The sequence below is a fragment of the Engystomops pustulosus genome, chromosome 6 (assembly GCF_040894005.1).
Source record: "Engystomops pustulosus chromosome 6, aEngPut4.maternal, whole genome shotgun sequence".
Taxonomy (NCBI): Eukaryota; Metazoa; Chordata; class Amphibia; order Anura; family Leptodactylidae; genus Engystomops; species Engystomops pustulosus.
Window position 1 is genome coordinate 140,875,140 of NC_092416.1, and position 14,897 is coordinate 140,890,036.

General features: G+C 40.1%; 1 protein-coding gene across 1 annotated transcript; it reads left to right on the forward strand.

Moving 5' to 3' along the window:
• Window positions 1-688: 688 nt before the first annotated feature.
• On the forward strand, window positions 689-14,706 carry LOC140064475 (keratin, type I cytoskeletal 17-like). Its single transcript, XM_072111405.1, has 7 exons — window positions 689-1,166; window positions 4,738-4,820; window positions 6,993-7,149; window positions 8,002-8,163; window positions 10,779-10,904; window positions 12,239-12,456; window positions 14,620-14,706. Exons 1-7 carry the CDS (start codon window positions 789-791, stop codon window positions 14,633-14,635), a joined length of 1,140 nt encoding a protein of 379 aa, XP_071967506.1. The 5' UTR covers window positions 689-788; the 3' UTR covers window positions 14,636-14,706.
• Window positions 14,707-14,897: the final 191 nt, after the last annotated feature.

The window sequence follows — 14,897 nt, forward strand, 5'->3', positions numbered from 1 at the left end:
TGAAATTCACTCTCATACTGAAAGTGGTTCGAAAATGAGTCACTAGAGCAATGACCTCCATGAGATGACATCCATGAATAGAGATGTAGGCTTACTTATCACTAACCAAACACAATGTGGACTTTTAGCACTGGATCCTGAACAAAGGATGAATTAATTTTATGTATATAAACGGGAAAAGATGATAAGCTACTGGTCAGCATAATATACAACCAAATGTCTTTCGAGAAGGTGACCTCTCGAGAAGTTGACCATAAGGTATCAAAGGTACCTATGCCTCCAGTGTCTATTCTGGAGCAGGAGGACTGGGAACTACAATTTCATCAACTTCATATTGTGGTCACAGATGGATCTGTACAAAATGGAGGTATTTAAGACATCATGGCAAATGAGAAGGAGGCTGTGCAGAATTTGAATAAACATTTTCCTAACTATTTAAACTAAGTGCACTCTTGGGGAAGGCTAATGCCAAGGAAGAAGGTCACATTAAGGAGCAGTACACCAGGAAATGCAGAGATGGTATTCAATGAGTCGGTAAAGATTAATCTGGTGATCAACAAGGTTTAGAGACCTATTGAAATTCATTGTCATACTGAAAGTGGTTTTAAGATGAGTCAATTTGTCTAAACAGAGCAATGACCTCCAGGAGATGGCACCCAGGGACAGATGCAGGCTTACTAATCACTAACCAAACATAAATGGGGACTTTTACCACTGGATACTGCACAAAGGACTCATTTCAAAATTAGTTTTTGAAAGCGCTGAGCTCAAGGCAACAGGTTAGCAAAATGTATAACCAAACATCTTTCAAGAAGGTGACCTCGATCCAAGCTGGTTCTGTACAGTCTGGAAGCAGCAGCGGTGGAGTTTACCGTACGGTATCAGGAGGTGCCTATGCCTCCAGTGTCTATGCTGGAGCTTCACGTAACAATGTGGCCGCAGGTGGATTTGTACAATATGGAGGTACTCGAATCATGGGAAATGAGAAAGAGACAATGCAGAATCTGAATGAACGTTTGGCCAGCTATATAACCCAAGTGCACTCCTTGGAGAAGGCCAATACCAAGCTAGAGGGACAAATCAAAGAGTGGTACAGTAAGAACAGCGGTGGGGCAGAAAGAGATGACAAGCGTTACTTCCAAACTATTGAAGAATTAAGGAAAAAGGTAACACTTCATTTATATTTGAATATGTTTTAATGGAACATATAAACACAAAAACCTTTTGTAAAAAATATTTAACTAGGAATTACATCTGCATACATAATATTTTAAATATTAAAAATAGCATTTAAAGATAATGATCCAGATTTATGAAAGTGTTTGCGCAGTGGCGTAACTAGGAGAGACATGGGATCACCCTTACCACTTAAAAAATATACATATTAGTATACTTAAACATGCAAGTTACAGTCACATATAAATACACTCATGTGCATATACACATACATACTGTGCCATATGCAACATACTCACATACAGTGTATACAGACACCATATACACATGACAGATACTGCATATATACATCACAGTACATTTTATATACCGTATATTCCGGCGTATAAGACGATCTGGTGTATAAGACGACCCCCCTACTTTCCTGTTTAAAATATAGAGTTTAAGATATATTCGCCGTATAAGACTACCCCCTTTCCAACGCATACAAAACACCGGTAAAAATAAAAAAAAAAAAACAGATTTGAATTTAACATGGTCCTTTTTTTAATGTAAATTCTTATGACATGCAGGTATATAGCAGGAAAACTGTCGCTCATGAACATAAAGCATACAACAACAACATTACCATTACAGCACAGCCCCCAGTAGTATACAGCACAGCCCCCAGTAGTATACAGCACAGCCCCCAGTAGTATACAGCACAGCCCCCATTAGTATACAGCACTGCCCCCAGTAGTATACAGCACAGCCCCCAGTAGTATACAGCACAGCCCCCAGTAGTATACAGCACAGCCCCCAGTAGTATACAGCACTGCCCCCAGTAGTATACAGCACAGCCCCCAGTAGTATACAGTACAGCCCCCAGTAGTATACAGCACTGCCCCCAGTAATAACCAGCCAGCCCAGCATTAATAGAAAACAATAAACTTATATACTCACCCTCCGGTGGCCCCGACCTGCAGCGCTGCTCCCCCGATGTCCGCGTGGGTCCTCTTCTGGCTTCGGCGCCCGTCTTCTGTCTTCACTAACTTCGTGCCGGGCGCCGCCATTGTCCTCCCCTGGACTGCGCCTAGTATGACACGCCGCTGCTGACGTCATACTAGGCGCCGCCCCGGGGAAAAGCATGGCGGCGCCCAGCAGAAGAAAGAAGACTGCGCGGAAGACGATCCGCGCAGACATCGGGGCCAACGGAGGGTGAGTATGCACCCCGATGTCTTTTTGAGGCTGCCGGCAGCTTTTTGAGGCTGCCGGCAGCCATCGCTGTGCAAACACCCGCGATCGGTGCTAGCACCAATCGCGGGTGTTACCGGTAAGCCTTTGCTGCAATATGCAGCAAAGGCTTACCGGCTATGGAGAGGGCTCAGCCCGTGAGCCCTCTCCATGCACCGGGACCCGCCGTATAAGACGATTACCGGCGTATAAGACGACCCCAGAGAAGACAGAAGATTTTTCTGTCTTCAAAAGTCGTCTTATATGCCGGTATATACGGTACATTTAATGCTGGACAATGTGCAGTACAATATAGATATAATGGTGCACATCCTCCATTCCCTATTATATCAGGTCAGATGACGGGGCCCCCTGATACTGCGGGCTCCATAGCGTCTGCTATGGCTGCTACCGTTGTAGTTACGTCCCTATGTTTGCGTCAGTTTTCTGTTTGACTTTTCACTAGAAAGAATGTGCAAACTGCTTGTACATGTATTTCTAAAGTGTTTGTGTTTCAGCTGCGCTGTGTCCGACAAGACAGAAAAAAATGCGCACCTTAAGGGGTATGTTAGTGTTTAGTCGGACCATGCACCACAATTCTATCCGATATGCGCCACAATTTTGGCTGCGCAATAATTCTGCAGCATGAACAAAGGCCCACATTTATCATAAACAGTGCAGTACTGTGCAGTGTGATTCATGAATTGTGGCGCACGGTCTTCATGAATCTGGAAGTGTGAATACATTTTTTGCTGCACTTTGTACCTGCTGCAGAATTGTGGCGCATGTCGGACAGAATAGAGGAGCACATTCAGACTAAGCCCTAACACGCCCCTTTAGGTGCAGCTTTTTCTGGTTTGTCAGACACAGTGCAGTAGCGACACAAAACTGGCGCAGACACTTTATAAACTAGGGCCTAACTTTATGGGGTGCAGAGGTTGCGATCGCACCAGGGCCCAAGAGGTTTAAGGGGCTCTTATGGTGTCACTTTCCCATATGAGAAGACTAGAACTATAAACCATACATTATAGTTGGGGGCCTGGCACAGACTTTGAACTGGGGCCCATCAGCTTCTAGTTACGCCACTCTTTATAAATACATATACGAACACGTTCTTTCTAGTGTAAAGTCAGAGAGAAAACTTCCACAAATGCTTTAATAAATGTGGGTCATTGATTGAGAAGAAAGTGATCGCAACTGAATGGGTGAGTGCAAGTTCCAAGATCCTGGATCTTGATAGTTGATTTTACGATCCTCTTTGGTATGGCACGGTATGTGCCACCATTTAATTCATGTGATTTCATAGAATAAGAGAATGCTAGGGGAATAGATGTGGGTAGTGGGGAACGCCGGTACAGTATAGTACCTTCTTTTGTACCTTTATGCAATACAGTATGTACAAAAAAAATGTAAAACGGGTTTATTTATTTTACTATTACATTACATTTCTAGCAGTGTAATTTTAAACGTGTACATGGGAAAGCAAAAGAACTATGGGGGACGTTTATCATACAGCAGTACTTGTGCACTGGCACATTATAAAGTCCCTGTCCCATTGGTGCCATCGGATACATCAGGATGCATTAAGTCTTACAATTACCCATGAAGATTGCTGGCTGGAGCGATTGTGGAGAGAATTGGCCACATCAACAGCCAGCCCACATCCCTGCATGCCCACTTGGCTTGTTGGTGGTGCAAAGGGAAAAATAGTCTCAATAACTGGTGGGTAATTTCAATTATTACTGGGTTTGTACAAATCCTTATAAATGTCCCCCTATAAGTAGTAACCTCCACTACATACCTGAGCCTAACACAGAGGCATATCAGTACTGAGACCTAGGAGATTTTTTTTGTTATTTTACATATTCTGTTATTAATTAAGAAAATGTATTAATTATAATGGCAAATACCAGTGAAAGTTAGTTTTTAATAAAAGTATATTACTACCCACATCAATTCCCTATCATTGTCATGCATGAAAATTATTCTGTCTACAAGGCAATATGCTAATTGTACCCTTTATTGTCAAATAATTATAATAAATGGGTGGTCTGGACCATCTGCTCCAGTGAAATACCTACCCTAACAATAGGAAGAGAAAAAAATTCCAACTTTTACAAATTAAAAAAGAGCTGGAGTTGGTGGTGACAACTTTATGTTTAGATTACTCCATGGTTGGACATGAGTTATGAGGACATGGCCAAAAAGATTTTCCTATTTTAGAGCTCAGAATTGTTTATGCACATTACAAACAAGATTGACACAGACAATTGTGTCTCAGTAGAGGTTCCCTGGTTTCTTAATACTGATAAATATATTTATTACTTTATTGCTACTTTTATTTTTTAGATCCTTGATGCAACTCTTGAAAATGCCAGTATTTTACTTCAAATTGATAATGCAAAACTGGCAGCAGATGACTTCAAAATGAAGTAAGATGAAAAATTTTTTCTAAAACTGTATAAATGAATACCTCATATGTTGTACACTTGGGCCCCTTAATTGCAGCCCATGCATAGGGCAAGCAACTTATTCCCACAATAAGGTACAGACTGACAAAGGTAGATGACTAAAGGCTGGGGCATAGTACTTCAGATGAGAAAAGAGAAATCTCAAAGAAGATTATGATACCGTAGAACTTTATTGTTAGCGTTACAGCGTAAATCTCTTACATTTATATCATTCTTTTTCTATAGCTGCAGTAGCTGAAAAGTAACATTTTTCCAATATAAATTCAATAAGTTATTACAGCCATTTCCCTGTCATTGCTTTTCCTTCTGCCTGCTTTAGATCCTCTCCATTTAGACCTGCATTCTAGTTGTCAAGAAGAATCACTACTGGAGATAACAGGACGATCTCCGGAGAAGACGTTGAAGGGGCTGAGCTATGCACCCTCTGCTCAGTAATTTAGGGAAGCCAGGACCTGTGATGTATTTCAGCTCTGTCCTGTCTACAGTCTTCCCTCATGTTTCCACACACAGTGCACCTCCTCCCCTTTCAGCTGAACAGTTTAATAATGAAGAATCTATTATTCACCACAGTATCATCCACAAACCTGTTCTGCGTACCACCCCTTCTCTCTAGGCTGAGACATGTCTAGAAACCCCCGAGAGAAGGGGGTCAGCACAGCAGTATTATACACAACTATTTACTTCTCAGTCTGGTCTGTGTCTTCCCAGTCCCTATCGTGCATATCTTATTGTTCTCTGTAATCCTCCTTCCACCTGTCCTGGTATAAGGAGGTAGTGATGGCATCTGCTGAACAGCCAGACTGACTTGTATGTAAGATGGCGCCTGATGGCTGGTCAAGCAGCAGAATTTTTTATCTAACCTGTTACCGACTTTGGATGTGGTACTATGTCACAGGCGGCAGGGACTTACCGCATCATGACGTAGTACTACGTCCCACTTCTGGCACCGGTCGCTGAACGCCGCTGGTTTCAGAAGGTGCGGGTGTCGGCTATAATATACAGATTCCTCAGATCATGGGTGTTGACCCCTTGCACTCTGCGGTCACGAGCATGTAAGGGCCATGTGTACAGATTTGGACTCCCGTGGATACCACACAATCCTGCAATATGTGCACAATCTTCTCCGGCAGCCGGAGCATAACATAGTGTAATGCATCTGTATTATACTGTGTTATGAGAATAAGATCTTGAACAAGCGATCATAGCAGAGCAGATTCTTAAAAATACTAACAAAAAAAATGGATTTCACAGATATAATTCCAACTTGTCTCTGTGTTAACATTTTGGTTGACCATGGATGTGACCATAAAATCCTGACTATGGTCTAAAAGATTCCTCTGGGCTGAATAATTTCTATTGTACTGCTGGGGGAGGGGCAAGAGGAATAGAGCACTACAGACAAAGGCACTTCCTGTCCAGCAGCAGCGTGCAGAGAAGCTACAAACTTTGCAGATCAGCTGAGGGGATGAAGGCATAGTAGTGCCATAGTAGTATTTTATAGGTGACATTAGGTAACAGTGCTCCTTGTGTCATTGTGTTGTATATCATCATGACTCATCTCATGACTCTGATCTGTCTCATATTTCTTTTTCTAGGTTTCAAATATTAGTAAAATCTTCAGAAGCTAAATGAAAGTTTAGATAAACCCTGTACTCTGATAATCTAAGCACATTGTCAGCACACAGTATCTCATAGCACAGAGGAATCATGAAATGCCTGCTCAGCTAGGGCATACTACTGAATATTACACCGACCATCACTTAGGGATATGACTAAAAACAGCAATAAAACTGACTAAAATTGCAAAGTAAGTGTAAACATCATTAGGGGATCTCCACCAGTGCTACTGTACTATGCTTTAGTTGGCAAGGGTCTGACACTATCTTTGTAAGTTAATACATGCATGTATAGTAGCAATGAACAACACAGAAGGGCAAGGACAAAAATTGTCTGCTATGATAATTGTAGGGAATCTGGGGCATCTGGAAAAAGACAAAGTGCTAAATTCCAAATTGCTTGATATACTGTATAACATAACTCAGGAAACACATAAATAAATCCCACACTAAAAAACGTTGATCCCTTCTGGATTGCAGATGTTCCTTATAAAGTATGTTGTATTTCCTACTTTAGGTTTGAAAGTGAGCAAGCTGTCCGACTCTCAGTGGAAAAAGACACATTGGAATTACGCAAGGTGGTTGACCAGCTTACAATTACCAGGGCTGACCTTGAGATGCAAATCGAAAGTCTGAATGAGGAAATTATCTACCTCAAAAAGAACCACATAGAGGTCAGCATTCCCATCTCCAGAATTTCTGTTTTACAGCTACTATGACCAAGAAGGGGCCTGATTGAGAAAGCCAAATCTATGGTTGATAGGAACATTATAGTGTAAGAAGTAGGATGCTTGTATGAAGACTTACTGGGACCAGAGTGACTACCTGGGCCTTTGTGCAGCTGAATATCCATATGCCTTTGGGTGGAAAAGTAAATTAGAGTTAATTTCTTTCAGTGTTTGGCCAATAAGTGGCTTACATTTAAAATAGATGGCCAGTGTAAAATGGGTTAATATCTCTATCTGGTTTATATTACTACATTCATTCTCTTCTTCCCTCCTTCATATACCTTGGTGTCCTCATCTGTTGTGTGACTCCTGATTTCCATTTGAAAATCCAGATGGACAGATAGTCACAAATTTATGTGTCTCTTATGGAATTTACCAGGCACCTCCATTAATCCAAGGCTGTAAAACATTTGCATGTATGGCTGTTGCAATGGATCAAATAATAGCTGGATTCTAATCTTTGGATGTGACCCCAAAAATCTTAATACAGCTCTGCCTCCGTTTTACTGAATTTAAACATACTTCCAGATAATTCAAAACCTTGATATCAAAATAATATGCCAAATATTTTATGCCATAGATTCCATCTACTCTTCTTTTGGAAAATGGAGTCAGTTGACTTTTTACCATGTACCCAAAGAACTTTCTACCCACATAACATTGTTTTAACATTAACAAAATAAAAACCATATAATTTGCTGAAATATTCTTTCTACAATACAAATTGTGAACTACAGTTAGAAAGTAATTTTTTTTATACATTATATGTTTATACATAGTATTTATTTCACTGATCAGGACATGGATGATCTTCGTAAACAAGCAACAGGCAGTGTCAATGTGGAGGTAGATGTAGCGCCTCCTGTTGATCTTGGTAAAATCATGGAGGAGATGAGGGCACAGTATGAGCAGTTGGTTGAAAAACAGCGTCTGGAGGCAAAAAATATGTATGAGAAAAAGGTAAGTGATCAGAACTTTGGAATATTGTTCAGAATGTGAGTAAATGGTGACTGGTGAGCTCTCTTTTCGTAGAACCCCCATAAATATTAACAAGTTACAAAGGGTTCAACATTTCTGGAATTGTTAATTTTCTGGTATTAATGGTCACAGCTCTGGAGTAAAGTTTCTCGGTTGTACCCTAAGCCACCACTATAGAAAGCTTAACCTATTGTCCAAAGTTAGAAAAGAACAGCTTTCTTCCAAGAACAGTGCATGTGTTGGTACTGAGGCCGAATGCTAGTCATTTCAGTTCTGCAAGACTAGACACTGTACCACTGTTTTGGTAAAAATCTTCCATGTTCTTCTGATCCTGGACAGCCCTTTTCATACTTGTGAACTTTACTGAATTCACTGTAACAGCTTTGTGTTCAGAGACAGTCTCAAAGCACAAACACATCCAATTTATGGCAATAGTAGGGTGCTTTGTAGCAGTTCTATGGGCAGCCCAAGTTAGCATGCCTGTTTAAAGTTGGTCTGTATACCCTCTAAAGCATCTCATGTATCAAGCTCCCATTTAAGCTAATTGTAATGACCAATTTATATAATAAAACCCTATATTTGTTATTTTATCCAAGACCCCAGGGGTCTTGTTCAGTTCAGCTTGAATTGGAAAACAGCATGTTACCAGTCACAACTAAGTTACATATTGGGGCACATTTACTTACTCTGTCCCCGGAGTTCACTGAGAGTGCATTGTCCGACGATAATTCACTGCGCCGCGATTTACTAAGTTTGTGATCCCGATATCCTGTATGTGTCGCTTCCTCGCTCAGGTCCGCCGGAGTTCACCTTCTTCTTCCTGGTGCATGTAAGTGTATTGTGTTGCGACACTATTTGAAAGTTAAATCCCGCGCTCAGTCGGAATCAATCGGGGCGTCTGACGGCATGCCCCCCAATTTGTGTTGAATGGAAGCAAGCTCAGCTGCGGCAAAAAACAATTTTGTGCAACACTATCCCAGCGCAGACACACGTTAAATACCTGTCCAAGCTGTGCAAACCCGAAAAAGGCGCAAAGTCTGACGAAAGTGCAGCGCATGACTCTAAGTAAATGAGCCCCATTGTATAAACTCTAGAGATGAGCGAGCACTAAAGTGCTCGAGTGCTCGTTATTCGAGACAAACTTTTCCCGATGCTCAAGTGCTCGTATCGAATAACGGACCCCATTGAAGTTAATGGGAGACTCGAGCATTTTTCACTGAAAGAACACATTGAAAGACACTGAAGAAGAACACATTGCAGATGTTTTCACTGAAAGAACACATTGAAAGAACACAGTGAAGAACACATTGCAGATGTTCGCGTACATCTGCTAACTTATCCGAAGACACGCGTGCAGAACGGTGTTCTTCACAATAGTATGTGAAGAACAATATGTGTGAAGAACACATTGCAGATTTTCCATACATCTGCAATGTGTTCTTCACACATATTGTTCTTCACATACTATTGTGAAGAACACCGCTCGACACGCGTGTTTTCGGAAAAGTTAGCAGATGTACGTAACATCTGCAATGTGTTCTTCACTGTGTTCTTCACTTAAATGATCCTGTGTTCACTGTGTTCACTGTTTTCATTGTATTCTTCACTGTTCTTCACTGTGTTTTCTTAATTAAATGCTCGTTATCGAGCAGGGGAAATACTCGTCTGAGCAACGAGCCGTTTCGAGTATGCTAATACTCGAACGAGCATCAAGCTCGGACGAGTATACTCGCTCATCTCTAATAAACTCCTTTCCATTTGTACATCATTTTGCATGGAATCTTTTTGGCACAAAGGTCAAAGTAGCTTAGAATTTTTGCATATGAGAAAAAAGATGCAAATGAAAATTGATTTAAAGCCATATGATTATTGATGTGTAGGAAAGTGTTTGAATAATTGTATTTGTATAAACTTTGTGTTTCATGTATGTATATAATAATACGAGAATTGAAAGAGTAGAGTATCACTATCCTATTTATGTTTTGGTCAAAAAAAAGAAGGTTTACCCTCAAAACACTGTATGTAGACCACATGAAGTATTTTGAGGGTAAACCTTTTTTTTACCAAAATATGTAGTTCTCTGTAAACATAAATAGGATAGGGATAGTCTTATCTTTCAATCCCCCCTATTTTTCTATAATGGGAGCTCCAGGATCTTTTCGGTCATTAGCAGAGGGCTTGGTACCAACCCTTGTTTTGTCTTATGTTGTCTTCATTAACCACAAATCTTAAGAGATTTTTCAGGCTAGTGATATTGATGACATATCCATAGTAAAGGTCATCAATATCAGCCAGGTGGGGGTCTGCTTACCAGCACCTGCCTAAATGTCTGCAGAGGTGATACATAGCACCCATCACTGCTGTAGCCAATCACTAGTCTTAGCCGTATACCATACAAGACCACCTGGGTCAGTGATTGGCTGCAGATCAGGCATATAAAGGGGAGGGAGCACTAAAATTGGGGTAAGTACAGCTATTTTTATTGTTTTGACTCTATCAGCATTTTGAATTTGGAGAACCCCTTTTATGCAGCTACACAAATATAAAATTAGTAATGTGAAGACAATAAAGGTAAACTATGAGTCTGCTTTTTACAGGTGCAAGAGTGGAATATTGAAATACAAATAAACACAAGTGAGTTGGAGAAGTACAAGAAGGAGTTAAACGAATACAGACAAAAGGTGCAAGAACTAGAAATTGAATCTGAGGCTGAACTGAGTAAGGTCAGTATTTATTGTAATGAAAACTGAGCATGCTCAGATATTCCCATAATTCCACATGAGTTCGTTTTGGGCCCTGTGCTAATTGTTTTAACAGCTAACACACATCCCCATGCAGTTCTAAGGGCTCATTCACACTGCCGTGATTGTGTGCAGGTAGCGTAAGTGGAATATGTATGTTAAGGCCATATAGATTAATCGTCTCCCTCTGTACTTCCCTTTATTCTAAAGCTCTACTCAGTTTTTACCTTTAACTACTAGTAAACCACACTTTGGAGCTGTACATTTTTATTATGCGATGTCTACAATATTATATTGTATTATACTTATCAGGTTACTATACTATTTAATCTTATATTATTAGATTAGGTGACATTGTAATGCTTACTATCATATATTCTTCATTATGGTGCTTTCCTATTTTCTCTTTTATAGATTATTTTCCACCTTATGAGACAATACGTCTTTGCTCCTTGATTTTTGTGATTTTCTCCTCACACACTCTATTGTTTGTCATTCAATTCAGTAATAACATAATATGCAGCTGTCATTGTTCATGCTGCCACACCCAGTCTTTGCTCCATTTTTAGAATAATACCTTTTTTTAAGCCATTTCCATTGTGTCTATCAGCTTCTCAGGACTACTCATGCACATGAGCTTATTTCTTGTCTCCAGAACTTCAATGCTGTAGTTAGCCACAAAGTGTTGCCCATGGAGTTCTATGATTTGTGAAAAACATGGCACCTTTTAATGGACACCATGGGGGGCATTTATCAATATTGGTGCTTCTAAGTTTTTTTGTGCTTGTGTTCGGCGCACGATATTAAGCAATTTTAATCTATGATGAAGAAGAAGTTCCTTATCCGGAACTGCAATATTAAACCACCTGGGCGTCCAAATTAAAACAAGCATGCAGCATGGAGCAGCGTGGAGAAGGAGGCAGAGCAAATCCCAACCTTTGCGTTAGATCCAGGAACACAATAAAGGATGGCACATATTTTAAAAAGGCCATACTTGTGGATAAGCAAAGAAGCCATGACATCGAGCACGTATTTCCCACAAATGAATGTACTGTTTTGGTTTTCATGAATATGGTGATAAATGCATCATTTAGCACATCTGGAATAGAAAATAAATATGTCTTACAGACAACAAAAAGTTTTTTCCCCAAAAAGGCGCTAAAAATTGCAATACGCCCAAAAAAGTATCAAAAAGGAAAAACAGGAAGAAAAATAAAGATAACTGACCCCCCATGTGTCTCATTACACGTTCTGTATTCATGGTTCATTCAAATTCATGATACCTAACTCTAATATTATCTTTACTATATTGACAGAAAAATGTAGCAATTTCCATGTTGGAGAACATTGAAGCCCAGCATGTCATACAGCTGGCAGACATGCAAGATAATATTAGAAATATAGAGACGCTACTTCAGAAAACACACCGAGATGTTGGCAACCAGCACTCTGAATTTATTCTCCTATTGAGCTTAAAGAAAAGACTAGAAGAGGAGATTGCAACATATCGGAGTCTCCTGGAAGGAGCAGCAAGGTGGGATATAAGTATTTTACATTCTTAGTAATATTTGGAGAGGTACTGATAATGTATTGTGAAGTCCTGGGAAGTTTTTCCCATAATCTCCATGGTACGGGGGTCATACTTTATAAAACATGAAGCCTTTTATATGAATTATGGAGAACATGACCTTCTCAAAGCTTACTGTTTCTCCTGATGTGGTGGATTAACAGTATCTACAATGATGTGATCTTATTGATCTTTTTGAGATTTTGAGATTGAGATTGTTTTTACAAAAATATACTTTAGAGACAAACATATCTTATATGGACTAATAGGAAGAGGGCTCACATGACAAATTAGCTTAAGAAACTTCTATGAGATGATCATAATCCATAAATAACAAAGGTTTTGTAGAAGGATGGTCCTCTTTACAAATAATGGCCATGCACAAAAATCTGTAAATCTGGTCTAGATAAAGAGGTGGTTCTCTCAAAGAAGGGGCATTTCTTTAATTTCATTGTAATTGTTCTTGTGCACAAACACCATCTGTCAATGTTTAGGGTAGAATATTATACAAAAATCTGAATGGCTTAACATTATTGGTAGTGTAATTTGCCCAGCCCCCAAAGTAGAAAACAACGTAAGGCGTAGCACTCCTATTCTAGACAGTCGAGTTGATGCGAATAGAATGAAGTTCAGTATTATCGGTGTAGTCAGAGTGCACTTGGGGTAATAAAACAGTTGATCCCTATAGGGTTTACAGGGGATTAAAACATTATTAGGATTAAAGTAGTAGTCATAAAATTCGAGGAAAGTTTCATGTTAATAGACCGAGTAAACTTGTCACTCAACAATATTACAAACTACTGACGGAATACATAATGGGAGAGATTTATTGTCACTATCTAAAATGTATTCAGCTTAGAACTAGTCCAGACAGGCAGAAGATGCACCAGACTCATCAACATCCTTTCCTTAAACTACCGTTCTTTGGCTTCTATTTGACCAATATTTTCCAACAACTAAGGAGCATTTTAGTGCAATTAAAGACTCCTTAAAGTCATATCCCTTTTTCTAGACATTTTCAAAACTGTCCAGTAGGGTTCAGGTGTCAGGGTCCGAGGTAGTGGACCCTCTGAACCACTGCAAGCAATGACGTAAGACGACACCTGGGAGTGGAGTCTAAGTGGCACCTGGTTTTCACCAGAGCCCGCTGCAAAACAGGTTGGACTTGCTGCAGTGGGATAACACAAGGTGGCTGCACAGACGCGACTTTGCTCGCGGTGGTGGTCAAGGTGAAGTACAGAATCGTAAGGAAAAGACAGAGCCATGGGCAGGCAGGAGGTCCCTTTCCCTCATCCCCTATACTTTTCCTGGAGAGTAAATGTCAGGGGCAAGTTTAAAATCAGCAAGTTTAAAAATCACTGTCTACTCTAGTAATAATGAACAAACTTTTGGCATTTATATTTGCAATGCCCATTTTAACATACCTAGTTTTGTCTACAGTTTGTTATGGTCAAACTGATGATAGATTCCCTTTGAACGTGTGCTTGCTGGAACATCCAACCTGAAGGTTTATAAAATGGAACTGAACTGACAATGTGGTTTATGATCATTCAGGTGGGACGTTCCAGTGAGCACACGATGCAAGTTTGATGCAAGTTGCACATATCAAACCCACTCGTAGGCAATAGGCTTAAAGGTGCTGCCTGGAATTTGAGTGGTTTATGGTTAGTTCCACACAAAGTGATCATTGTGGACAATGGCTTCTCTAAAAAGCCATGATGCTAGGGTGAGCAAAGCCTTATCATTCCCTTCCTGGAATTTCAGGGCGGTTTATATGGACTTCCTCTATTTAGCGCTGCACAAATACCATAGATTTTACATCGACAACTGTCAGTTCAAAAGGGCAAATGTGAATAAGATGCAATTATCCTTTAAGTGGATTAGATGATCAAGTTCCAGCTAGGTCAGCTCCATCTTTCATGTCTTATGTTAATGGCTGTGAAATTAGTCTTGTAAGGAGACGGGATTAATGCACCATAATGGTCGGGGGCTCAAAATGTCACCCCTGCCCCTGCAGAGCCATGATGTCATTCCTAATGTAAGGCAAGGATTAGAGGAAGGTGTGAATATCACTGTTCTGACTGCTCCTATGTCCTCTCACTGTAAACATTCAGCTCTTTTATTTTACAGCTCAATACCCAAATGATGATGCCATGAAAGGGTAACAGAAGGAAGACAAGACCTGCTGCACGTGTGTCAATAAAGCTGTACAGCAGAGCCCGCCTCCTGTCATCCCTGGTTTGCAATTGCTTTATGAAACTATATAAACACTGTAACAGCAAACAAGAAACACTTAGCATGGGGAACATATCTCTATGTGGAGTTAAATCTAGGTATTTGCCAGAGAAAGATGTAACATAGATGTGATATAATATAATATGCATTTTTATTTTCTTATTTTACGGAAG